General features: G+C 35.5%; 1 protein-coding gene across 1 annotated transcript; it reads left to right on the top strand.

Moving 5' to 3' along the window:
* LOC116165914 (very-long-chain 3-oxoacyl-CoA reductase-A) lies at positions 1-23,700 on the top strand. The gene is made up of 3 exons (XM_031480665.1): positions 1-261; positions 22,761-22,883; positions 22,932-23,700. Exons 1-3 carry the CDS (start codon positions 117-119, stop codon positions 23,594-23,596), a joined length of 933 nt encoding a protein of 310 aa, XP_031336525.1. The 5' UTR covers positions 1-116; the 3' UTR covers positions 23,597-23,700.
* The last annotated feature ends 3,376 nt before the right edge of the window (positions 23,701-27,076 follow it).

Below are 27,076 nucleotides of genomic sequence, written 5' to 3'. Positions count from 1 at the left end.
ATCATTACTGATAAGCTTACGTGTTTATAAGCGCCACATACTGAACAGCGGTAGCATAAGTGGTTTGAATGTCACTCATTTTTAGATATCAGTAATCAATTGCGCTAAATTATAAAATGTCGGTCTGCCAAACAATTTCGTCGGTGTGTGTTTTGATAATTGGATTCCATTTGGTCAAATTTATTTGCAGATTACTCTATAACACGTTCGCCCCGAAACTGGGGTTAAGCGTAAATTTCGGTGAAATGGGAAAATGGGCCGGTAAGTAATAAAAATCTTTAATTTTGCTTATTCATTGAAAAATTTTTAACGTAGGTAGATATAAATGCCGTTTGCCGACTAAGTACAAAAATTGATTACCGTTAACACAATACCTCATTTGCATTCATTCGCGTTACATACAATTGATTCCGAATCGTAATACAAAATTTAATCGTAAAAAATGCAGTTATCTTAGCTACCGAGATTGCATTATTAAGAAAGGGCGTTTTATACATATTTACGATTGTCCCGAGTCAAAAATTTAATTAAGTCCGACGCTTTCTTATCCCCTTCAGAAATAACGGTCTCAGAGATTTTACATGGTTCATTGCTTATTTAAATTTGAGTTTGTTGAAGATAAGAGTGCGCCCTATTAGAACGAAGACGCGGCAAAATATTAGTTACTAGAAAGGGTATCTATTTAGATAAAATTAAGTAATTTATACTTCAAGCTATAAACGGGCACCTTCCATTGCAATCAACTGAGACAATCCAGGGATGTTTGTATTTAAACATCCACTTGATTGACTATTACAAGTACTCACAGTTAACACTAACAAAAATTTAATTAGGCCACTGTATTCCAAACCGATTTAGGGAAAATAACACCGAGTCTAAGAAAAGAAAATTGCATTGATGATACAAAGCAAGGAGGCAACCACTCATGGAAATACGTGTACAGGATAGCATGTTTGGAAGTATTTCACATTAGGTACCTTGACATTCTGGAAACACATTACAAGGCATTACTAGAGATCACAAGGAATTATATAGCCATTATAAGGATTCTACAACAGTCATTATAAATGTTGCTCCAAGTTAGTAGCGTCCCCAATTTGTCTTAGAATAAGCTTTAAGTATATATGTCGTAGTCTTTTAGTGAAATCAGTCATTTCACGAAACGCCTAGTCATTTATATGAAACTGTGGAACAGTTTACTTTCCAAGACCAAGCGATTGGATTCCCTTCCCATTAGAGATCGATAAATGGTATCCTTATCGATCTAGAAGGGGAAGGGAAAATACCCCACACGTACAAATTTTCAGCGTTTCACTAAATGACTAGGCCTCGGACTAGGCGTTTCGTGAAATGACTGATTTCACTAAAAGACTACGACATATACAGTCGAACTCTTGATAATTAAAACTCTTAGTAATTCGAAACTTTCGAAAGTTTCCCTTGAGAATGTCTTAGGTCTCACTCTTTCGAAGTTTTTTAATGCATTTTAGTAGTTGGTACACTCTGTATTTCGAACTTGAACCCAAGGGGAGGCCGATCTAAAGCACGCAATGACACGGGTACGGAAATCCACTCGTGTCTGACGCTTTCGTTAGACGAAAGTGCCAAATAAACATGCGTGAAATACGAAAATAGTCCAACAATCGTATGCTGTTTACAATCCAAAAGGTGGTGTGTTGCTGCAGCGTGTGTTTACCTTTTTACCACCGGCACATTACTAAGGGCGGTATTGCAATGGGGTAATGAACCCCACTTTTTTGACGGAAATAAACGTCTTGAAGAATCCCATTCAAACAAACTATCGATGATGTCGATCGATCTCCCTGTCAGTCTGTCTGCCTGTACTCTCATTTCCGGCAAAACAGCTGAACCGATTGAAACCAAATTTGGTACACATGACATAAAAGGAAGAGCAGAATGGGCAGAATAGCACATGCGCAAGTGTGCCAAAGTAACAAAAAGTGTAAACTTTTAATGTTTTTCCATATTATGGCTAAACTATTGCATAGGGATCGCCCGATGCGGCGTTTTTGGCCGATACCGATAAAATATCGGCGTATCAGTCACTTTTTAAAAATTTAATATTTTTAAGATTTCAATTTCGTTTAAGTTGCGAGAAATTGTGACATACAAATGCGTAGCCAGGAGACCCAAGAAGTTGATAAAGAGGGAATTTGGAGGAAATAACTGGGAAATATGTAGGAAATGGATGAAATTAGAGGAAATTCTGCGGAAATATTAGGAAATGTTGGGAAAATAGGAGGAAAATTCAAAAGAATTGGGAAATTCTAGGTAATATTAGGAAATTTGGAGGAAATAAGAGGAAACTCCGAGGAAATTCTAAGGCAATCTAGAAGAAATTCTCTCAGGAAATCTAGACGAAAATTTTAAGGAAATGTAAGGTTTATAGGGAAGTAACGTTACCCAGTTCACGTTAACTCGGAGACATTTTGTGTAAATTTGTGGAACCCTCTTTCTTTGCGAATGGATACACTAAAAAATAAGAACAGTTTGTAATTAAGTACCTACTGTACATCGAAAATGAAGGGTTTTGTAGTAGACAGGCGGTCAATGTAATATTTTTAGACTTTGGTTCAACTGAACCATAAAAAAACAAATGCCATTGTGTCAAAAAATAAAACACAAATAAATTTGAAGGTTAATTACAGCAAAGATCTAACAACATTCCCACGTGAGCATGGGATAAACATTATATCACTTTGTTACATTTTGCGTAAATAAAAGACGTGTGGGAACCCTCTTTCTTTGCGAATGGATACACTAAAAAATAAAAACAGTTTGTAATTAAATACCTACTGTACATCTAAGATGAAGGGTTTTGTAGTAGTCAGGCAGTCAATATAATATTTTTACTTGTTAGTTGATTTGGTTTAACAGACCCATCCAAAAACAAATGCCATCCATTGTGTCAAAAATTAAAACACAAATAAATTTGAAGGTTAAGTACAGCAAAGATCTAACAACATTCACACGTGAGCATGGGATAAACATTATACCACTTTGTTACATTATCCAAAAATGGCTGACAAATTCATTAATATTACTATATTACTAAAACCGAATTGGGCCGTGTTTTTCAATATATACCAAATCACTCTAGTGGTCACCACTTATTAGAGCAAATATCAAGCAATAAAGGCCTTGCTCTTTTTTAGACTTTTTGATTCAAATTGTAGCCCTCGTCGAAATAGGGTAGAATGCACCAACCTCATCTCGCACCTCATCAAAAAATATCTGCACGGATGTACTGAAACTGACTACACTACACTCTTCAGAGACAAGTTCTAAATCTAAAGGGAGCGGACATGTTACACATAAATGTTGGTCCAAACGAAAACCGTCTGGGCAATTACTGAGGACAGAAATGTCTTTGTTAAAACGTATAAGAATCATGTGTTGGTTCATTTGAACAATTGTATGAGTATGACCTATAGCACAGATTTAATCTGTGCCTATAGTCAGATCATACTGTTTATACCGTGTGTGATAACCTTGGTGGTAATAGTATATTTGATTATTAAGACACACATGAAATTTGTTCTCCAACTACGTTGTCGGATTTTCACATTCACAGTAGAAACAATATATGTACTTGTTAAGCAAAACTTATTTAACCAGATGCACAATTGATCCTCCGGTGTAATCTGCATGTCCTGGAAAAAATAACTTATATAAATAATTAAATCCTATATACAATAAATAAAACAAGCACTATAATTAGTAGCAACAATAAGAATGTATTATAACATCTTTTATTGGTCCTTGGATTTCTAATAAATATAGTATCAAATCCCACGCCTCGCTTGCAAATAAAATGCACGAATTGCATATACTTTAAATATACTTTAAAACGATCTTTCGCCCATTCAAGGTGATTCAAAAGGTATGAACATAATTTACAGTGTAAGATTTGGAGTAAGTTTTTGATGCAATCGGTAGCGGGAATTCGTTCGCCACTTATACGTACATCAGGTTCCCTATGTACTCAATCGAGTAGTGTCTTACCTAGGTTTATTACTAAATGGTGCGATCAAAAATAAGCGCAAATTCTTCTCAGGTTATCAATCATCATCGATATTGAGTTGAGCAGTGCGTAATTCAGCATATTTAACAAATACTGCATTACATCTGCATAAATGCTGAACAAGAGAGGACTGAGAATGGCACCCTGGGAAACGCCTTGCACAACTCGTAGGGGGTTTGAGATTTCCCCTTCGAAGGTGACACGCGGATATCTATTGTTCAAGTATGACTGAATCGAGTTAGCTTAGACGCTCAAATGCATAGATCGTAGGGTGTCGCATAATATTTTATGGCATATTGTATCAAAAGGCCTACTCAATGCAGCAGGGTATGTATTGATATTTGTTCAGCGTCCAGGCTTAGGTAACAGCATCTGAGCGTCGAAGCTACATATAGGTACTACAGCTATGCGCAGGACGAAATCCAGATTGGTATTTAGGCAGATAGTAATTGGTAGTGATGTGTCTTCTAAACACCTTTCAAACAGTTAACAGACTAATCGGCAGGAGATCGTTAAAACTTGTTGTTACGCCAGAACTTTTACGGATATGTACGACTAATGACGATTTCCATGTATATGTCGAAGATGAGAACATACGGAATGTCGTAAAGATCGGTGACAAATGAACATACTCAAAGATGGGTTTTAAATTTTAAGTTATTCTATAGTAATTCTTGAGAATTGGATATGAGTAATGGGTATATTATGATTTTTTTCTTCAAACCCACCTTTGAATCACCCTGAAGAGGTAGAACCAAGGGAAACTGTAAAACGCATGAAATTGTCAGTAACAAAACTCTGCTAATCAAAACTCTGTAGAAACAGATTGAAATAAAATATATGCCCTGTATAGAGGTTGGAGGTGAAGACGCAAATTGCGCTTACCTATGCAACTTGTAAATGATTTTTAAATAGTTTGGAAATGTTGCAATACCTCCAGCTCAAAGTTGATTTTGCAGTTTTCACAAAACATTCATAGTGTAATTAATTTCGTAAACCATCCAATCTAATAAACATCGGTGCTCAAAACATGTCCAAACACTACAAAATAATACGGTGTAGCAGAAGAACTGACCTGCCAATAATCGGAAAAATTTGTTAGATGGCGAAGGGTCAAACAACAGCTAATCGTATGCAAAGAAACAGACATAAGTTTTGTCATTTTATGTGAAGCAAAACAACTATCACTGTCACACTAGCAATAATAATTCCAAACCATTTTTGCTTAGCTATACGGTAACTTGGAAAAAGCTCATTCATATAGAATATACATTGTTTAATAATGTCACTAAACGAAATATCCCTACATAAACAGTTACTAAAACCGTTTGTTATAAATTAAGTAATGCTTGCTTTCGCGTTTTAACTTTCGAAGCTTAGTACAAAAATTTAACTCAAAATGTCTTAAAATGGTATAAATTTAAATTAAGTTTACGCATACGTGTTAAACGATCGTTGTTTATACGGGTTACGGTAATCGCTTAATCCAAAACGCTGGTACGTAAATCACCGACGCGACGCCTTAAATTGCCTGGAACGCTTCAAGCGATGGGAACGTCGTCGACGTCTAGATAAGTAAGTCGCCTTTTTTTAGAATTGCGGAACCGAAATGGTGTACATGAAAAACGCAAAGAACTTTGTTGGCCAAAAACGGTATTATAAAGGAAGTTAATTTAAAACGATTCGAATTTGATTAATTCTATATTGTGGCACCCCTTTTGTCGGGTATAAGCAAATATAGGCTCAGGTGTCACTCAAAATTAGTATGTCCTCTGGCCAAGGGTTAGCAAGCAGTAATTGAAACCAACGGCCTGTCCATAAGTTATTGAATTACACAATTTAATTAAACTTTGTGGTATGCAAATACTTTGTACCATACTTATAAGACGGCATTATTTACTGCGCCAATGAGATTAGCCCTAGATTTAATTTTCATGTGCAAATGTATGGTAGGTACAGGAATCGATTACCACTATAATAAATATGCACAATTATAAGATTATACCTAGAAATAACTGAAAAATATCACGTTCCACTATTATCTAAGAAAAGGTGCATATTCATTTAATTTCCTTTTTTGCTCTAAGTAAATGCGTTTTTTTATTTGCGTTTATTTAATGCCGATATGCTCTGTTAATATTCTAATATTTTAGAAATTTCTTTCTAATATTTCAGCACTTCTCCATCATTTGATCATTTGATAATCTTCCAATCAATTTAAAAAACCAATCTCCTAACCATGATGGGTTAAATAAGGCGATTAATCTCGTTGCTTTAATTTTCAATCTAAAAACTGATAATGAAAACTTAAACACGACATTGTATTGTAAGATCTCTATTTTAGGGCCTCTATTTTTTATTATTTATGTAAATGATATTTTTCAATTTGTATACCCCAGTACTTGTATAGCCTTTGCTGACGATACTTCCATAATTGTTAAAGATAAAACTGTTAAATCATTATGCATTAAAGCCAAAATCACGTTGCAAGAAGCGACTAATTGGTTTGCAAATAACAACTTAATGCTTAATAAGGATAAAACGCATATACACACACACACATTCTCTGCCAGCAACAAGATTTCGTCAGCCCTTTGCGCCAAAGTATTAGGTATTTATGTCGACGATAGGTTGACGTGGATCAATCACATTGACTATGTTGTATCGAAGCTATCCAAGTCTTTATTTCTTTTGAGAGCTCTAAAACGGGCAATATCTATTAAAACCCTTATATCCTGCTACTTCTCACTTTTTCATTCTCATCTCCTGTATGGAGTAACTTTGTGGGGAAATGCTCCCAAATCGAACAAAGCCTTTATTATGCAGAAGAAAAGGATAAGGGTTATTGTAGGTGCCCAGTTTCAGCTTCGAATTATGCCGCTGCCATCATTATTCAGGTATGCTACTCTTTTAGAAATTCACAAAAAGTTACCTATCTGCATTCCCAACTAATGACACTACACACAGCTACAACGCAAAAAATCTGAGGATTCCATACTATAGACTTTCCAAATCCAAAAATAATAGCCCCCGCATAAATTTGTAATAATATGTATTTTGTCTAAGCGATCATATTATGTATGATATTGTATAATGTACTACCACTGGCTGTGAAGCAGTTAAATTTCGTTAAGTTTAAAAATTTTATAAAAATCATTTGTTTTTAATTTGTGATTTTAACTTGTATTTTTATTTTTAATATTATTAGTTTTGTATGAATTTCTGTCTGTTTGTACTTTTTATTGTATGCTTTAATTTGATTTGATTTATTTCTTTGTGCCATTTGGCGTAAAATATACATAAATTATAATAATTTGAATAAATATACCAGAATAATATATAAAAAATAGAGATACTTATTTATGCTGTAATTTGACGTGTCGCAAGCATTGAATGTGGTATTACGACAAAAAAAATATACATGATACAAGACTGGTTGTGAGCTTGTTAACCTAAAATGTAATAAAAACCCAAGTAAAAATGAACACTTACATGTAGGTACACAATGCAAATACTCATAGAAATTGATTTACACCATATTAATCAAAATATCGACATTACTGAGTTGTTCAAGGTAGCTGGAATCCTATTTTTCTGAAGTATATTTTTATATCCCAACATTGTAAAATCCGTATTTATAAAAGTATTTCCGAAAAGAAATGGATCCAGCTATCTGGCCAAATCATATTTATGTAGGTCAGAAAACTAACCCTATAAGAGTATTAACCTATACCTTTTAACCCAAGCCCATTCTCACTAAACACCCAGAGTTTTTCAAACGAATATTAAAATATCTCAAATTCAGCTAGAAATTAATTTGTATACAAGTTTCGATCTAATTTGTTTAATGGAGCTGTAGAAAACTCCTGATACTGTCAATTGAGTTCATTTCGAAGATTTTATTACCCACTAGCTACACACGTTCCCCCACTTGGTGATGGTGGCGTGGACACGACGTCACAGAATAGTGTCAGTCACAACCTTCGATTTGTGTTGTGTAACATTTCGCGAAAGACTCAATCACACATTCATTTGTCTAAACTATTATAGATAGCCCTCTGGTAATGTTAACACATTTCTTCAGACCCTTGATTGTATACTACACCTTATTGTTAAAATATATGGAGATTTTAATGTAGACATCATTCTGTGGTTATTGTTAGAGTAATCTGTGTGCGCGCTTGCGTGTGACACTTATCGAACTGAGTATGAGTGCGTGTAGCGTGCGTAGTTAGTCGTAGTCTATCCTAGTTATGTAGCGTAGGTTCATTAAACGTATTACCCGTGGCTCGTTATCTTGATCACTTGATCCGATCCTCTAACAGTTATGGAGTCATGTAATACTTACCTCGCCTCGTGTACATAAAAAAAGACATTTTTCAAATGCTCCCATAAATAATTTTACAGCTTGTCTATGAACGGGGTCTATGGAATTCCTGAAACTGAACATTCATTTAATATTTTTATCCACACATTTAGTAATATTTTCAATTGAATTTTCCGAATATTCAAACAAATTCGAAATATAAACTAAAAAATTGATAAATGAGAGCGCTGGATAATCTAGTCATAAATTAAAGCATCTATCTAAAATCTATAATACCAGTATTTCTGATTCAAAAAATTCTACCGTATATAGTAGTCAACTTATCGTTCTGTGAAGTTAATGGGGAAAGTAATTCCAATCCTTAAAAAGCGATCCTTCGAAAATTAGGAACTATCGTCCCATTTCTGTTCCGTATGTTTTCTCAAAAAAACCTCGATCGGATAAACTTATTTTTGAATACTGATGCCATTATAAGTCCTCAACAACATGGATTCCAAACCTCAAAATCTACAAGTAGTGAAATTCACTCCTACGAACCACTAAACATGATCGACGTGGGAGAGTGCCCTCGGAAATCCGCTGAATCCGAAAATCATAGTCCCCCTGAACGGAAACTCCCGGAACATATTGTTATAAACAAAAAACAAAGAAAAAATGGGAAAAGGTCGTTGTTTTAGCATTTGACTTCAATTATCTCGTATTGCTCTAAGGACAAAAAATGAAGAGAAATAAATTTGTTTAGAATCGAATTTTCTATCAGATACATTAAACCAGAAAACAATAATTCAATTTTTATTTATGACCATCTGACTTCACGACGTAGGGATGTAAGTAGACATTTGTTATAAAATAAGTTTTGATCAAAAGGTATTACTACTACTATTTCCGTCTTCAAAGTTACTATATTTTTGTGAATATAAATTAAATTTTTATTACTATACTTCAACGATAATTAATCTTTTTCATTTTACCCTTTTGAATTCCGACATTGTTACGACCCTGTAATAACCTAACACCGCACACTCCCACGACCACGAGGGTGAGCCACGCGACGGAACGAGCGACAAATATTAGACGCAACCCCCGTAAGAGGACGCCGGTAGATAAACTAGCATCCTCATAACAAGTCAGGGTAGTTAAAGTAATCCAAGGAAGAAATATGAAACCATCCAGCAAGTACATCTGCACGTGCAACGGTTACTAGTTCGGTTGGGTAGCATACTTTTCGTAAGAATCTACCCCGTACCAACAGTGAAACAGTGCATCCGCTTTACGAATCAAGTTGTGCTCAAGCGTAAGTGTGAAGTGCGCGCGTTATGCTATTAGGCGCTCGCAAACTTTATTAAGTAGGCGTTGTATGTGTAGTTGTGTTCTCTCCTGTAAATAGTTTTTCCCTTTATAATAGTGTGTAAATAAAATACGTATTATCTTCACAAGGAGGCCGACTGTGCGGTTACGTACTTACAACCCAACCTACCACCAACAACTGGTACCCACCGTGTGGGGACCTCCATAAACGTAACAACGTTTCCGAACACACACAGCAAAGCGACGAAGATGGAAGGATCCACCAGCAATGCCACCACATTCACGATTACCAGAGCCATGCTAAAAGAGCTGATCCAGTCAATCACTGCATCCAAACCCACGGGAAGCGGATCGTTCGCCGAATGCACCGCAAGATTCGACGGTAAAGGCGACGCACAGGCCTTCGTGAACAACATCTCAATATATAAGACCTGCATGGCCATCTCGGAGGAGAACGCACTTCTCGGGATGTCAATGCTGCTGGAAAAAGAAGCCGCGACATGGTGGTTACGTACAAAATGGGCAGTAACATCATGGGAAGACGCCACTACCAGGTTACTAATGGCATTTCGAGCCACCAAGCCGCCGCACCAGATACTACGGGAAATATTTGAGAGAGAACAAGGTGAGACCGACCTCACCGAACCCTTCATCGCCGAAAAGAGAGCTCTTCTCGCCCGGATCGAGGATGAAATAAGTGAAACGGTGCAGCTCCACATAGTATATGGACTACTACACCGCCGTGTGCAAAAAAAAATACCGCGCACCGCTTTCACCACCTTCAACGAACTCCAGCAAGAGGTACGGAAATCCGAGGAAGTACATCGTATACAACCCAAACCCACCACCTCAGCCAATACTCAGTACCGCTCCAAGAAACCGAGGTGCGCGTTTTGCAAATACATAGGACACACAAAGGAGGAATGTAGGAAAAGGAAAAGGGCAGAAGAGGCTCAGACTCAGACGATACCAACAATGTCACCAAACCCAGACACCGCGCCCTTGGCAGGTTTTGGATGGGGTAAAGGTGGAGTAATCCGAAGCCAGTATCCTAACTGCCGAGAAAACACGAGTGGTGCGCAATTAGACTTTTACTTAACCAATACCATTCCTCCTACCGCATCGATAACTCGACCCATTGTAAGCATCAGGATCGCAGGTGTCACCGGGAGTGCATATATAGACACAGGTGCGCGCCAGTGCATTGCCGGGTACACTCTATACCGATTGTTACGTGCCGCAAAACGTCCTTTCGGTTCCCGCGAAGTGAAACTGGTCATGGCCGACGGGAAACCACGTCCCACTACCGTGCTAACCACTACGGTGCCAGTGCAACTCAGGGACCGCACGATCTTAACGGAATTCTTGGTCCTACCAGAAGCCAAAAATCGCACCCTACTCGGGGTTGATTTCATAGAGGATGCAAATCTACTCCTAAACGTCCCAGAGAAATACTGGTCGTTCAATGGTGATCCGAGACGATTTGAGTTCGTGCCAGAACCGAACCAGCAGTTCTTTCGCTCATATGGTCTGCGTCCAATCGCCTCATCCAGTCGCATGCCTCCAAATTCGGCCTCGGGTGATCCTAGGGCATCCCGCTTACAAGACTTACGGATGTTCAGGAGAAGTCTAAGCTCATCCATATCAGCTCCAGAACCTCCATCGTCGTGAAAGAAAGCAAGGTGTGCTCAAGCTAAGTGTTGAGGTGCTCACAACTTTATTAATTAGGTTTTATATGTCACACTATTAAACTTTGGTGTTTATTGTGGTTATAAATCCCATACGCTTGTTGCATATTATAAATAAAAATGAATTTGTTTCTATATGTATGTCTATTATGCCTACCTAAACCGTTCATCCGTTTGCAATGAAACTTTGGGGAATTGTTGGCCGTATGCCCGCAAAGTGTTCTATGGAAATAAAAAAATCATGTTTGTTTGCTTATAGAAATATGGAAAAAACTGGATTTGCGTCCTGCAGTCTGAAGTTTACCGGGACAGTTAACACAACTTTGTCTGACAGGCGGTACGACATTCGTCGAATCTGTTAGTATAGTATATGCACGTGTTACAAAAAATGCGCATGCGCAGACCCAACTTTTTTTGTTTATGAACAGTTGTTTTTTTTTAAGAGAAGATGCTTCGTTTGAACTACAACCGATTATAGAAGTGAATTGAAATCACGTATGAAAAAATAGATTGATCGCATGAAAATTTGGATTTATGTTCCTCTTACCCTCTGCTTCAAAGGTGAACTTGAGCCCAGGGTTGCTTTTACTTGGGGGGTGAATGCCACCCCTTCTTGGGGGGGAAAAAAGATACGTTCAAAATAAATAAAAAGTCTTTTTTTTTTCAAATAACTATTAGTGTATTAGTTTAGTTTACTACAGTGGGCAATTTTTCACTAACTAAACTAATACACTAATAGTTATTTAGAAAAAAAATGACAATTTTTCAAAATTTCAAAATTTTTTTTTACTTCAAAACTACATTTTTTCAAAAATAAGCACTTTGCACCGGTCAAACTTACAGATCATATAAACAATACATAAATAAAGTAAACTGTAAAGCGGTAACGCTTAATTACAATTGGGGTGCTAATTAGGGGGTGATTTCCTTAATTATTTTTACCAAAAAAAAGGACCAACTTTATTTTGAGCGTAACTCACTTAGTTTTGATGCTAGGAACTTTTCTTAAAAACAAAAAGAAAGGTTTTTCAAACACTTTAAAAAAGTATTCATAACGTTTCCCCGAAAAGTGCTTCATTTTTCGGTTACTTCACGTTGAAGTACTCGATTTGGAATTTGACGAATGCGAACCTACTTTTCATGAGCTACAACTTTGCTTCTACTGGGTCTACAGACTTCATATATAGACCATTTTGTTTGTCTGTTTATAAGCTATATTTTTGCTAAGAATACTTTTTTCGATACAATACTTACTTTTAGAGTTATTTGCGAAAAACCGTCTGAAAACGTAGTTTTTTTTTGTTGAAAAATGAACATTTTCACTCGCAATTAACTCGAATACTATTGACTTAGTGAAAAAACTCTATAGAACAAAAGTTGCTTAGAATTACTCAATTTATCAATTTCCGGACTTATTTTGAACGTATCTTTTTTCCCCCCCCCGAGAAGGGGTGGCATTCACCCCCCAAGTAAAAGCAACCCTGGGCTCAAGTTCAACTTTGAAGTAGAGGGTAAGAGGAACCTAAATCCAAATTTTCATGCGATTCGGTGGAGACGCGGAAAATTACACAGTATCGCCGTATTCCACGTTCATTTACTGGCCTAAAAGTCAAGAATATGGTCATATCTCTCTAGAAAGAAGTGTGGGAACATTTCATTTTTTCATACCATAAATTTCAATTTTAAAAATGCTATAAAAACTGGTTAGCTGAATATACTAGCAGAATAATAAGAAATCGATATGATATTATTGATTGACTAAATGGTTTATATTTCAGTATGATAAAAGAGCACTTCTTTCAAATTATGATCTCTTTTCTTAAATAATAGAGGTGCTGACACGTTTTAAATGTTTTATTTCTACTATAATTTTCTAATTGTGGCGTTTGTTCGTGTGCGGGAGCTGAAGTTACGGGTGAACCCATGGATTTTTTTTAATGTTTGGAAATTGTTTCTTCTATTTGGGGTGAACGTAAGCATATGGTACGTCCCTATCCGAATCTGCATCCAAACATATAGGTATAGCTTTTATAATAAAACGTAGCATAATTTTGTTGTACACGAAAAAGAAAGTCTTTCAAATAATTTAATAAAAATATTGCCCTGTTATTTGAAAGAAAAGTTGTATGACGTCAATGCGCGAAAAACAGTTTTACATCCTTTATAATGACAAATGTATAGTAACCATTTTGGGAAAAAAATTTTTTCGTTTTTTAAATTTGACATTTTTTTCTGTTTTTTTTGCAATAAAACCTGGCACAATTGTTGTACGTTAATAACTTAATAAAAATTATAGGTTGCTATTTTAAAAAAAGTTCGATGACGTTGCGGCAATCCAAACATTTGTTCGTTTTTTTTCGTTTCAGTATGCCTAATATACATATCCAAAATTTGAACAAAATCCGTCGAGCCGTTACCTCGGAAAATTGCCAACGTACGCACATACGAAACATACAGACGGAAAAATTTTATTCTTTAAAAGTTGATCTAAAACGGCGACATTTGATGAAATTTTAACATGCCCAAAAAACGGTGATCGCAATAGCAACCTAAGAAGCTAAAAAGAGAGGTGTTTCTCAAGCTGTCACCCATCCCAGTACTGACCGGGTCCAACGTTGCTTATCTTCGCTGATCGAAAGAGAAGCGGTGTTTTCAACGTGGTATTGCCGTTGTTCGAGAAAATTACTGTTCTAAGGGAAACAATTGGCGAATTGGCATGACATTAATCAAGTCTGGAAGCACCTTAGAACTTTAGACATTTATAACAAGCGAAAAGCTGTAGGTATTCCAGCTCACCTTAATGATGCTGATATGATGAACACGTCTTTCGCTAATGTCAGTACTTTGGATTTTCAATCTGAAAATAAACTAATGAAATTCTACAGTGAACACTTACGGAAGGTTTTTTCCCATTACTTTTACTGGTCTTTTTCGTTTGCTGAAGTTGACGAACGCACTGTGCTGAGACATATTTCTAGAGTAAAATCTAAATCGGCAGGGTCAGATGGCATCACTATAAAAATGCTAAACTTGTGCTGTCCATATATTTTACCATACCTAACGTACTTAATAAATGTTTGCTTAAAGACTGGTACTTATCCTGATGACTGGAAACTTGCATATGTTACCCCACTACCAAAGATCAGTAAACCAAGCACCGTCAATGATTTGAGACCAATAAGTATTTTGCCGGTTTTGTCAAAAGTTTTGGAGAAAGTAATGTCTGAACAAATAAATGAGTTTTTAAAAGTTGAATCCATTTTACCAAATACCCAATCCGCTTTCAGGGTTGGATATAGTTGTACTACAGCATTACTGAATGTCACTAATGATATTATTTGTTCCGTCGATCAAGGCGCACTTTCAGCTTTAGTTTTGCTTGATTTTTCCAAAGCTTTCGACACGATAAACCACAAAATACTTATAAGCATCCTTAATTACATTGGCTTCAATCCCAATGCGACTCGATTGGTCGAAAATTATCTCGAAGGTAGATTGCAACAGGTTGTACTAAGGGAGCATATCTCATCAGCTATTAGCATAACTTCGGGAGTACCTCAGGGATCAGTGTTGGGACCACTTTTGTTCTCTATATATACCAGTAATTTTCATCACAGTGTCCATCATGTCAAATTTCATCAATATGCTGATGATGTTCAATTACAATTCAGTTTCTCTGCATCAGATTCTGTCAAGGCAATAAGCCATATAAACTCAGATATTAAACGTATAGTTCATACGTCTGAACTACATGGACTACGAATTAACCATTTAAAATCGTCCTTCATTATTTTTGGTCCACGTAGAACCAGAACTGATCATATTAATAATTTAGCAATTAAAATAAAAGACATGGTTCTAGTACCAAAACAGTGTGTAAAAAACTTGGGTTTGTCGATGGACTGCGATTTGCGCTTTAAACAGCACATTACCGCCATTAGTCGTAGGGCGTTTGGCAATTTAAAGTTAATTTTTAACCATCGGCAGTCTTTAAGCTATCATCTAAAGGTGCTATTGTGCGAGTCCTTAGTTTTATCTAATTTTAATTACTGCGACTCTGTGTATGGCCCTTGCCTTGACAGGAGTGATACACACAAAAAACAAATCATTTCAATGAAGCAAATTTTGCGTTGACCGAAGCACATATATGTTTGGATAGGGCCAACTACATGTGTATTTCAGTCTAAGTGACAATATATTTAGGCTATGATGCAAATTTTTATTAACTCAGACACAAATCAAATTGATTTAACAATTAACTTGGTTTAAGTGAAAAACCTATTCTTTCTGCTAACCTCGCAATTTATTTGGTTTAAATACATTGCGCCTAAATTGAAAGTATCGACGTGTTTGAATTAAAAACCATATTCTAGATCAAAATTTAAAAATATTTAAGGTAAATATATCATGCCTGACTAAACAAAACTTAAAAATTGTTCAACCCATACTGTGAATTGAAGCAATTATTAAATATTTAGCCCAAAAGCTACATATTTCTTATTCGACATGCGTACAGTTGAGACTAAATAATATTTTGGTGACGCAAATATATCATTCTTTCATTTAAATATTGTGCTGTTAAGGGGAATTTCCGTAATATCCACAATATCAAAAATTAAATACATAATAAAAATGCAATATGAATATAATTCATTTATTCAGAACTTTTTAGAAACAAATCAGAACCCAGTCATAACGTACGGGGTTTTTGGTATCTAGAGGGCCAAAATCGTAATTTTTACTTTATTTTCATACAACCTTTTATTTTGGCTCTCCATATAGTTACCGGGTACCCTATGTACAAGAAATAGATATAGGTAAGTATAAAAACTTAAAAATATAAAATTCCACATATGATAAAGGAATAAGAACTTACAAAATATTCTCTCAGAAGTACACCTACATAAAAACGGCAGATAACTTAAAAATATAAAACAAAACCAAAACACTCAGGATGAAACGCACTATCTACGCATTTGCAAGAAATTTTTTCGGTGTCGCAACGCAAAACTTCGAACGTGTAAAGAGCAACCGAGTCGAATTTTACGACATGTTTTTATTGGAGGGGGAAATATTTATGCACCCATGCAATTGAAATGAATTCATTTCATTCCAGAGATTTATTTAGTTACTTAGCTCAAAACGTCAAGTTTTTTATATTAAATACAGGAAAAGTTAAATTCATGTACTGGTTTATTATGTTACACAAATGAACAACATGTTTAAGCGAATTGTGTGGATATTTATGTGAAACTCCTCAAAGCAAATTGCTTGAGTCAAATATAATATTTTTGAATCAAAGTTAATCCAAGTCAAATATTTTGTGACGAAACATCAATTACATCGATTTATTTGAGTCAAAATAATTATTTTTGATTTAAATCTAATTTGATTATTTTAAATTAGTCTTTACTTCTTTTAAAGAAATACGAGTCAAATACATAATGAATTTGTCGTTAAAGTACGATTTTTTTCTGTGTACTGACAGAATACAAAAAATTCAAAATTCGTGCCTACGTTTAATTTTTGGTGTAAAAAAATATGAACGCATATCTCACAAGATAAAAGAAGTCGGCTGGCTAAATATGGCAAACAGGAGATACCACTGCACTCTGCCACTCTATTTCATAGTATTATTACCAATTGTACGCGTAGGTATCTGTACGAGAAGATTCAATTTACCTCTAACATTAGATTACATAAACTAATTACTCCACCTCTCCATCGAACCAAGTTTTTCGAACGATCGTATGTTTATAACGTTGCAAAAATATACAATCTTCTGCCTACTGATGTTAAAATGCTTGGGATGGTTTCATTTAAAACTAAATTATTTAAAATTACACTGGATAGACAAAACATGAGTATTTAATTAATTTTTTTTTATATTAATGTCATCCTCTTTGATATAAATTGTACGATATTACATCTCCTGTTTGATTTCTTTTTGTACACATCCATCATTTATATCTGATTTCCTTATATTGATTTTTGGTTCATTTAGCGTAAGATATAATGTTTTTATTTTTTATTTAAATTTTATTTTTTGTTTATTCATCCACCTACTATAACTATAACTTTCCACTATCGTTATCTTTAAGTAATGTAATCTAAAGGGGTTAAGTGGAAGAGCAGATGCGCGGTTTCTTTGTACCAAAGCATCTGAACTTCGCCTCATTAGATTAACGAGTAAACTTGTTAATTACATGGTTATAATAATACCTGAATGCCACTCGTTATTCTAATAAAGACACATTATTATTATATTATTATTATTATCTTTTCTCAAAAAAAGAGCACATGAAAAGGTTGCAAACGCGATGCGAATTTCGCGATTTGGGGCTATGAGCTTAACGGAAAATGCATTAAGATTGTAGAGAGGAACTGCGTTGAGTCTTGTGTTAAGAGAAATATACACAAAACAATAGAAGAAATTCAAAACAAAGCAATTTTCAATTTTGTACCAATCAAAAATTGACCGTAATTAATAATCGTTTAAGATATAACATCCAATTACATTCAATTCTGTAAGAGTTCAACAAAAATTCTCCTGTGGGAACTTGAACAATTTTGTGTTTGGTAATAAAATGGCACATACAGCAAATTACTGTGACTTTGGGTAGTGTATATTAGTCGTAAAGGATGTAAGACTGTCAAAAACGTTTCTGCTGATGTTCTGTCAAGAATTTGGCAACTGGGTCATTTTATGTAATTGGAGATGGGTACCTTTATTGTTAATTCGTTGCACATCCTTTTCTAAACTGAACTAATTTGCCTAATTTCAAAGTACCTACATCATCCGAAAAAACTCTTGTTTGCTAACCTTATAGAGAGGTTTAGACATCCTGGTCACTTTGTCGATTTTATTGTGTAAATTGCTATCGATTTCCCTTTTTTTTCTAACATAGGTTATTGCGTCTAAGCAATTGTTTCCATATTATTCGATCAGATATGGAGGGGGGTATTAGGTAGAAAGGAGAATTATTATTTCATTGAATTTCAATATTCCAGCCACTTCGGTGCAATGAAGTATACTTGTGTAGCATTCAATTAACATCGTTCTATATGTTGAAATGTCGATGGCCATTGGTATCCATCGCTAATTACAGTTTATCGGCACAAATAATAATCCACAATAAACAGGTGGCGTCAAGTTTACAAATGTAAATCAAACAAGATGCACTGTATTGTGTGGGGACGATTGAAAATAGTCCTTTTGAAGCAATTTGCATTTGTGCTTATGAACCAGCAGCCCTTATTAGTTATTCTGCATTAGTGCCATTTATGTAAATAGTGATGAAGTTGAATTTGCACATCACGGCATTCTTTAGGTAAATTTTGTTTCAAAAATAGGAAACGTTATGTTTTATCAAATATACAAAAACAGGAGGCTGTTTCGGTTTGTGTAAACTGAAAGGTAACGAGAAAAATACATGGAAAGGTCTAGAAATTGATTTTAAGGTAGGAAACGCAAACAGTGAGGTATACGTGTTTTGCACAGCTAATGATCTCTATTATGCATTTTACAATTGCAATTTCCATTCAGACTAATGTACGCTACCGCTTACTTTACTGCAGTCGAATAAATTTAGTTGAAGAGGGTATTCGCTATTATACATTGACCAGAATGAGAATTTTGTAGCTTTGAATGAATTATAATGAAACGTGGCTTCTTTTTGAATTATTTTCTTTTTATGTGTGCATGAAAAAATTCCAAAGCTTAATATCAAATTTGAATCTAAATGCTTAGCACGCATTAACGTACTTAAAATAATTACTCTGTATTTAGAACATCCTTTTTTCTAGAGCACTTCAATTATTAAATTGGGATAAATAGGAACTGAAAACGTTTTGAATTTCACAAATCGAATACTAGATGAAGATGCTTATCAATTATTTTGCAGCTGATCAAGTAAGATGTGCAGAATCTGACAGCATCTTTCAATATTTACATTTCCAACGAATGCATCTTCAATTGATTACGTTTTCCTACAAAAATAGTGAAACTTTCGATACTAAAGCAAGCCTTTCACATAAGCTACGGCAATGATCTCTAGAGGTTAATTTAAGATTAGGTACATCCATTCTTGAAACTTTATGATCCGTCCACGAGAGACACTCTGAAATTGAGATTGTGACTTTCTGATTTCAATCGTGACAAATCCCAATAGTAAACTGCACGATGCAACATGCCCCACTAAGCGTCTCTCGCTATTTTTGATTGCTCTTTCTTTGCTAAGTAATAATTTAATAAAACGTTTTTGGCAACTGTATAATTAAACGTTTGCCGCGTGCGGTAATCCAACTATTTCATTTACGACTTGGATCTTTTTGTACTTAGCCAAACAGATAAGAAAATGTAACGTCCTGGAATTAACTAAGTGTACCTACGTCAACATCAAATTTATCTATCGACGCAAAAATTAACAAAAAAAGGTATTAAGTACTATGCCAAGGTTTCATACCGACATACTTAAATATACCAATTAGCCTAAGGCATTAGATAACGAGCAGGGTATATTATAGTTTGACGTTCTATACAACACAAATTGAGCTCTCAAACGTTATTTTATGGCGTTTACTATTCTTGCGTATATACCTAAGCATCATTCGATTTGTTACCTTTTTATTATTTATCAAATTTGAACTGATTATTATTATTAATATTACACAATTCGTAACATAATTATCAGTGTGCACTCGCACCAAATTTCCCGGGAAACATCGGACTACCCGGTATTATACATACCCATCGCGTGTAACCCATACGTAATATAACGGTTTTAGATACTAATAAACCCATAAAGAGCGTTTAAAAAAGCGGCAGAGCACCTCGGTGTGACCCCACGGAGTCATTTGATTTTACCCATTTTCAATTGGCTTGTTACATGTGGTATATAAATCTACTGTGCAAAGTTTGAACCGAATAGGTTCAAGCGTTTGGCAGGGACAGAGAGACGTGACCCCAAGGGATCATTGGATTTGACCCATTTTCAATAGGCTTATTACTTGTGGCATATAGGTCAACTGTACGAAGTTTGAACCAAATCGGTCCAAGCGTTTGACAGTTATCGTGTTCACGGACAGACGGACACCATCGACTCCCCTATAAAGCTTGCATCGCTTTACTCTGTCGCTTAACAATGATACAACTTTAAGAAACATTTAAATACTTCCGATTCTATTGGAAGTAAACTCATACTTTTGATTATTTTGAACAGAATGTCCTATACTGTGCTCCTACCGACTTGCTCGAGTTTTGTCGGGGCAACTACATCGATAGTTGATGACTCCACTTTCGAATACAACGGTACAAGTGGATCGTGCCAAAATAGGGGCCAAAGCTGAGTGCCAGAATAAGAGGACACAACCGCGAAAGATTGATTATCTCGGCGAAGGTTTTCTGCTCATCGATGGCAAAACTATCAAAAGTCCTACTGAAAATCGATTTTCGTAAACTTTCAACACGATCCAACGCGATCTCTTCTACAACGATAAGCAGAAACTTTCTCAGCGCACTGTCCAACAAGGTGACCCCTGTGAACTATGCTTCCGTGTAGCAGTCCTATCGGAAGTGGATTCAGAGCTCAGCGAATGGTACTTGGATGACGCAACTCTCGGGGGACTCCAATCCACAGTGCTTTCCGACTTCAAGAAGCGTCTATCTTTTAGCAGAGTCCTAGAAGTTATCACCGATAAGTGCGAACTCTTCTTTTGTTCAAGACCTGCCGACCCACCCATCGTCAAACGGTTTGAAGAGGAATACGGATAGTCTCCACAAGCGACATTGAACTCCATGGCTCTCCCATTCTCGAGGAATGCTACAATAAACCATTCGACAAAAAGCAGCAAGCTATTCAACTTTTAACTGGGCGCCTTCAGGGAGTCAGCACACATGTAGCCAAATTTGCCTATTAGTAACAACGCTTTATCGTCCACAGCATTAGCGGAAAAAATGGGCCGAACTTAATTATGCCATTGCTTTATTTAATAATTGAAAGGAAAAAGAAATGTACATTTTCATGCCGAGATCAGTGATATAGAAGTAATTTTCATAGCCACTACAGTTTTTTTAGAAATCGCACATACATAAATGTTTTTAAAATTGTGAAGACAAAAAAAAATTTTACTTAAAACAAATCAGGTATGCCATGAAAATAAGATGAAAGAAACAGTGTTCTAGCCTTTCCGGATCACGCACTGCCCTCGCCGCGTGCTTAACCACAAATCCTTAAAAATTTTCCCAAAACTAATACCCTCTATTCCTTACTAATGAAAGAACGCCTACAAAATGGGTTCTTATTTACGCAGACGGCCATCCTTTACACATAAAAATAGCGAATCCAAAATTACTTCTTCAAAATTAAACAAAAATCAATTACAATTCCAGACTGGCAAAAAATCGCCAGCTACATTTAAAACTATTCCAACGCGCAAAACACACACCACACCCCTAATTTCGAATTTTTTATTTTTATGTTGAAAAATAAAAAAAAACATTACGGTACTTTGTTGTTTCAATCACTCAACTCTACTGTTTCTTGTTGACAGTATAATATTGTATTAGGGCATGACATGACAACTGCAGAGGTGATTTGAGAAATAAACTTGAGGGTAAAAGACAAAATTTAAATATTTAAAAACTATTTTGTTTAATATTGTAGTAGAGAGATGGTTGAAAATTTTAATTCCTACAAGATTTGGAGATTGTTTTTCAATTTTTACCTTTGCAATAGGCATACAAGGCCGCTATTAACGATTATTAACCAAAGCTCTAACGCTCAAATCGTTTGAGGTATGGACATGAAAATTAGAACGCTTCCATTTCAAATTATTTCAGATATTTTGAGGGTTAAAATAGGGTAATGTAGGTCATGTTATAAGTTATTAAGAAAGCTTATTTCTTTCTCTTTCTTACTACCTTAACATGTAGATATGATGTATGGTGTACCTTTAAATTAACGTAACGTCAAAAGTTACTTAAAAAAACAGTACAGACGGTTTGTTTCCTTACAACTATGCTATTATGTGCATCTTAATGTTGTGAAATATGGACCATTTGACAGAAACAGAACGCATAATGACGATTATGCACGATGAAAAAAGAGAAAAAATAAGCTCTTATTGTTCAATTTCCCTAATGGGATAACTCAGAGGGCAAAATGATGGATTTTTATATTGCAAGTAGCAACGATACAGGGTACTTATTTCTTGTGCCTCACCATGGCGTTGTCGATTATTTAAAAATGTGCCATGTTAGTTAAATCGATGACAAGTTGCTAAATTTAAAGCAGAATGTCAAAATGGAAGCATATTTGAGCTAACCTTGCAATGTTGTAAAAACGGTAGCATCCAGATTTCTCAAATAATTAACACTAATCAATTGTTACAGTAATCACTGGCGCATCCGATGGCTTAGGTAAAGCGTATTCAGACGCCCTGGCGGCAAAGGGGATGAATGTCGTGCTTATAAGTCGAAGTGAAGAGAAACTACAAGCGGCAGCAGAAGACATAGGTAAGAGTGGCAAATGTTTGGTTTTGTATTTAATGCTTTTTGTTTCAGAACACCAGTACAGCGTTCAAACGAAAATTATTGCAGTTGATTACACTCACGGGAATGACATTTACCACATAATAGAGAAACAGTTGAGTGGACTAGAAATCGGGGTTTTGGTGAACAACGTTGGGCTGAGTTATCCCTACCCAGAGTACTTTCTAGACCTCAACGATAAAGAAAAACTGTTCTCAAATCTAATTCAGGGAAATATCTCGTCTGTAGTCCATATGTGCAGAATAATAATGCCAACCATGGTGGAGAAGCGTAAAGGAGTTGTCATCAACATCTCTTCTGCCAGTGCACGTTTTGCCAGTCCTCTATTAACAGTTTATGCTGCTTCTAAGGCTTTCATAGAAAAATTTTCGGAGGATCTGAACGCCGAATATGCAAACATGGGAATAATTGTGCAATGCATTTCGCCGGGATACGTGGCTACAAAAATGTCCAAAATTAGAAATGCGACTTGGATGGCGCCGAATCCAAAAACATTCGTCGAATCTGCTCTAAAAACCGTGGGCATTCAAGACAGAACAACGGGATATTTCCCACACTCTCTCCTAGTTGCAGTCATGAACACACTGGGGGTTATATCTAAAACATTGGAAAGGCGCATAATTGTGAATACTATGAAGACAATCCGAGGTAGGGCATTACGAAAACAACCAAGCTGAGCTGTAGCTTATAATTACAATTTAAATGGTACTAAAGGAATTGTTACTTTCTGTTTCAATATGCACGTTCTTAATAATAAAAAGCCAAGCAAGCGTTTTTCTTACCCTATTTCTCAATGTAACACTAACATTATTGAATCGATTACAGCCGGAGGAAACACAACTTTTCAAGAAAAGTAACTCCTAAGTTAAGTGCTAAATGTGACCTAATTTTCAAGTCGTAGATTTTATCTCCATAGGTACGAAATTTTGAGTGGCATATGTGATTATTCAAACTATTCCATCGTCTAACCATCAGACCTAATCTTATTTTGATATCCACGCAGCTTTACTTAAAAAAATAGCTGAATTATCGCTTAATTTTAGACCTCCATTTATTAATTAGTTATTTTGTGGACCGCAAACTAAAATCATGTGTTATTGCGTTGATTAGGAATAACGCGTAGTTAAGTTAATGGAGATGTTAATACCAACTAGTGGAATGTAATGAAATGTAGGTACACCACGATCATGATCAACGCTTATTCCATATGAAGCATTTTGGGAAGTGATGAAATTCAAACTATTTTTGGATATAGTAAGACGATGGAATTAGCTTTCAAACGATGTACTGCCAACAATTTTTAAAGGCGGTGGCGCCTAAATAGTTAGATTATAAAACTAGACAGTAGGTAGTGTTAATTTTCCTGAAACTGATTACTGGGAATACCAATTTCAATTGTAAAATAAGGCTAACGCTGAAGTAGCACTCTAGTTCTATAGACCAAAGTATTCATCCAAGTTGACAGTAACATTTTTTGTTTGGCCCAGAATCGCTACAATGTCATGTGTCGATAAAGTACCTTGAAAAGCACAGTCCAAAATGTCTTCAGGAATTTATATTCCTAAACGATTATTCATATGATCACTGCATCGCAACAAACAAAACTGGAGCTGGACCTACTTTTCACTTTAACATTCACATGTCAAAACACGTGCCAAAACCACAGAACAACAAATAACGAGGTCGAAACCCCTATATCAAATAGCATACTATTTCCATTTCATGAATTTCATGCAGCATTCTTAGTCTGGAGGTTTAGGTCCTGTTCTTGCCTTTGACTACAAATAGTTACGGACTCAGAGGTTTTCCTGTTACTACTTCCGTCTGATTTGAGAGTATCCCGTCTGTGTAGTAGTTTATACTCCTGCTATAGTATAACCATCCTGCTCTGCCAGTGTCCTGGTGGTTTCCCTTATATGCAGGGTTTCGTACATTTTGACCATATTATTTTTTGCGATTTGGATTTAGATTGTAGGAATATAGAACATAATTGTTGCTTCATTGTTGATTTTGGTTGTTTATATAGATACAGTGTTTTTTTTAATGCGAACATAGGAGTTTGCATGTAATGTAATTTCCCTATGTTCGATTTAAAAAAAACACATCAATCTATGAGGTGTGCGCGGTTCACATTCCCAAATCGCGCAACTTGTGTGACTATGAACAGCAAGTCATAGTCTTTACGATGAAGAGCACTCGGTAAGATTTTTTTAAATAAGCCATGTGAGGCCATAGCAACTTTAGGATAAATTTTTCTTAAACTTACGATAACTTGACTTCACATGGCACGTGCTGACATCACAATTCATTGTGAACCAACCTTCAATTATTTGTAGGTCATGTGCACCTGGTATTCTACTAATTTGATCTATTCAATACATAAATTAAGAAAATAAGAAAATAAATAACGAAAACAATTACAATAAATGTTCGAAGTGTCCTCCTTGACATTCTAAGCATTAACCTAACCGATATCGTAATTAAATTAGACGGCGGTATTTTTAAAAATGTGACAGCTGTCAATTGTATCTACTACTCATTTATTTTCAATTACTCAATAGATTGAGATTGAGATTGTTTTAAATCGAACATAGGGAAATTACATTGCATACAAATTCCTATGTTCGCATTTAAAAAAAATTCACTGTATATTTTATTGTTACTATAATATATAATTTAGTTCTGCATGTTTATAAATGTTTATAAGATCATAATGTTATAATTAGAAAGTATGTCCAGAAAATATGGCAGGTTTTTAGGCAGGATTGAAAACCGGCTTTGCCGAATCGACCTTTTAATTACTTAATAAACCGATACAACGAAATATCGAAGGATCCTCAGTATTACAATCACTTTTAACGACAATTTATTTTAATCTTACAAAATACATTTTATAGTTAACAAAAATGCATCAAATTCATGTCTTGGGCTTTGAGATAATGCTCTTGGTTTTTTTCCCAACGATCTTGGTGCATAAATAACGATTTTGACATGTTTTGATCAAAATCCATGTGGTCCATAAAAATAAATCAAATTCATGTTTAGATCATTGAGATAATGCTCTTGATCTTTTTCCCAACGATCTTGGTGCATAAATAACGATTTTGACATGTTTTGATCAAAATCCGCGTTTTCGCCAAAAAATCATCAAATTCATGTCTTGGGCATTGAGATAATGCGCCTAGTCTTTTTCCCAATGATCTTGGTGCATAAATAACGATTTTGACATGTTTTGATCAAAATCCACGTGGTCACCAAAAATGCATCAAATTCATGTCTTGGGCATTGAGATAATGCGCTTAGTCTTTTTCCCAACGCTCTTGGTGCATAAATAACGATTTTGACATGTTTTGATGAAAATCCACGTGGTCGCCAAAAATGCATCAAATTCATGTCTTGGGCATTGAGATAATGCGCCTAGTCTTTTCCCAACGATCTTGGTGCATAAAATAACGATTTTGACATGTTTTGATCAAAATCCACGTGGTCGCCAAAAATGCATCAAATTTATGTCTTGGGCATTGAGATAATGCGCGTAGTCTTTTTCCCAACGCTCTTGGTACATAAATAACGATTTTGACATGTTTTGATCAAAATCCACGTGGTCGCCAAAAATGCATCAAATTCATGTCTTGGGCATTGAGATAATGCGCGTAGTCTTTTTCCCAACGATCTTGGCGCATAATTAACGATTTTGACATATTTTGATCAAAATCCATGTGGCCTCAGAAAAATAATTTAACATTTTTGAATCACACACATGCGGTTATCAAACGTGCACGTTATCAACTCTTTCAGCATCAAGATAATGCGTTTGAAAACTTTTACAACTCTAAATTCATGTGTAAAGAATAATTTTGGGTACATTTTGCTCTAAAACTTTTGACCGAGACCACAGAGAAGAGTTATATTGAATTGTTACACATCTAAGAGTCATAGGGAATAAATCTAGCGAAAGTCCGAACTCGATACATGACCTAGGGAATGAAATATGTTAATTTTTATTATATTGAGTTCGCAGTTTTTCCTGTTCCCGATTCACTCGAAGTCGTATAACTTTTGTTCCTGTTGAACCAGCTTCCTGAAAATCAATAGCGTCCGTTCTTAATGTCCAACGTACCCGTATACCAAATTTCAACACAATCGGCCACTTTTAA

Source organism: Photinus pyralis, unplaced genomic scaffold (genome assembly GCF_008802855.1).
Source record: "Photinus pyralis isolate 1611_PpyrPB1 unplaced genomic scaffold, Ppyr1.3 Ppyr1.4_LG3a, whole genome shotgun sequence".
Lineage (NCBI taxonomy): Eukaryota > Metazoa > Arthropoda > Insecta > Coleoptera > Lampyridae > Photinus > Photinus pyralis.
The sequence above is the reverse complement of the archived record's forward strand: the minus strand, read 5'-3'. Positions and strand labels throughout refer to the sequence as shown.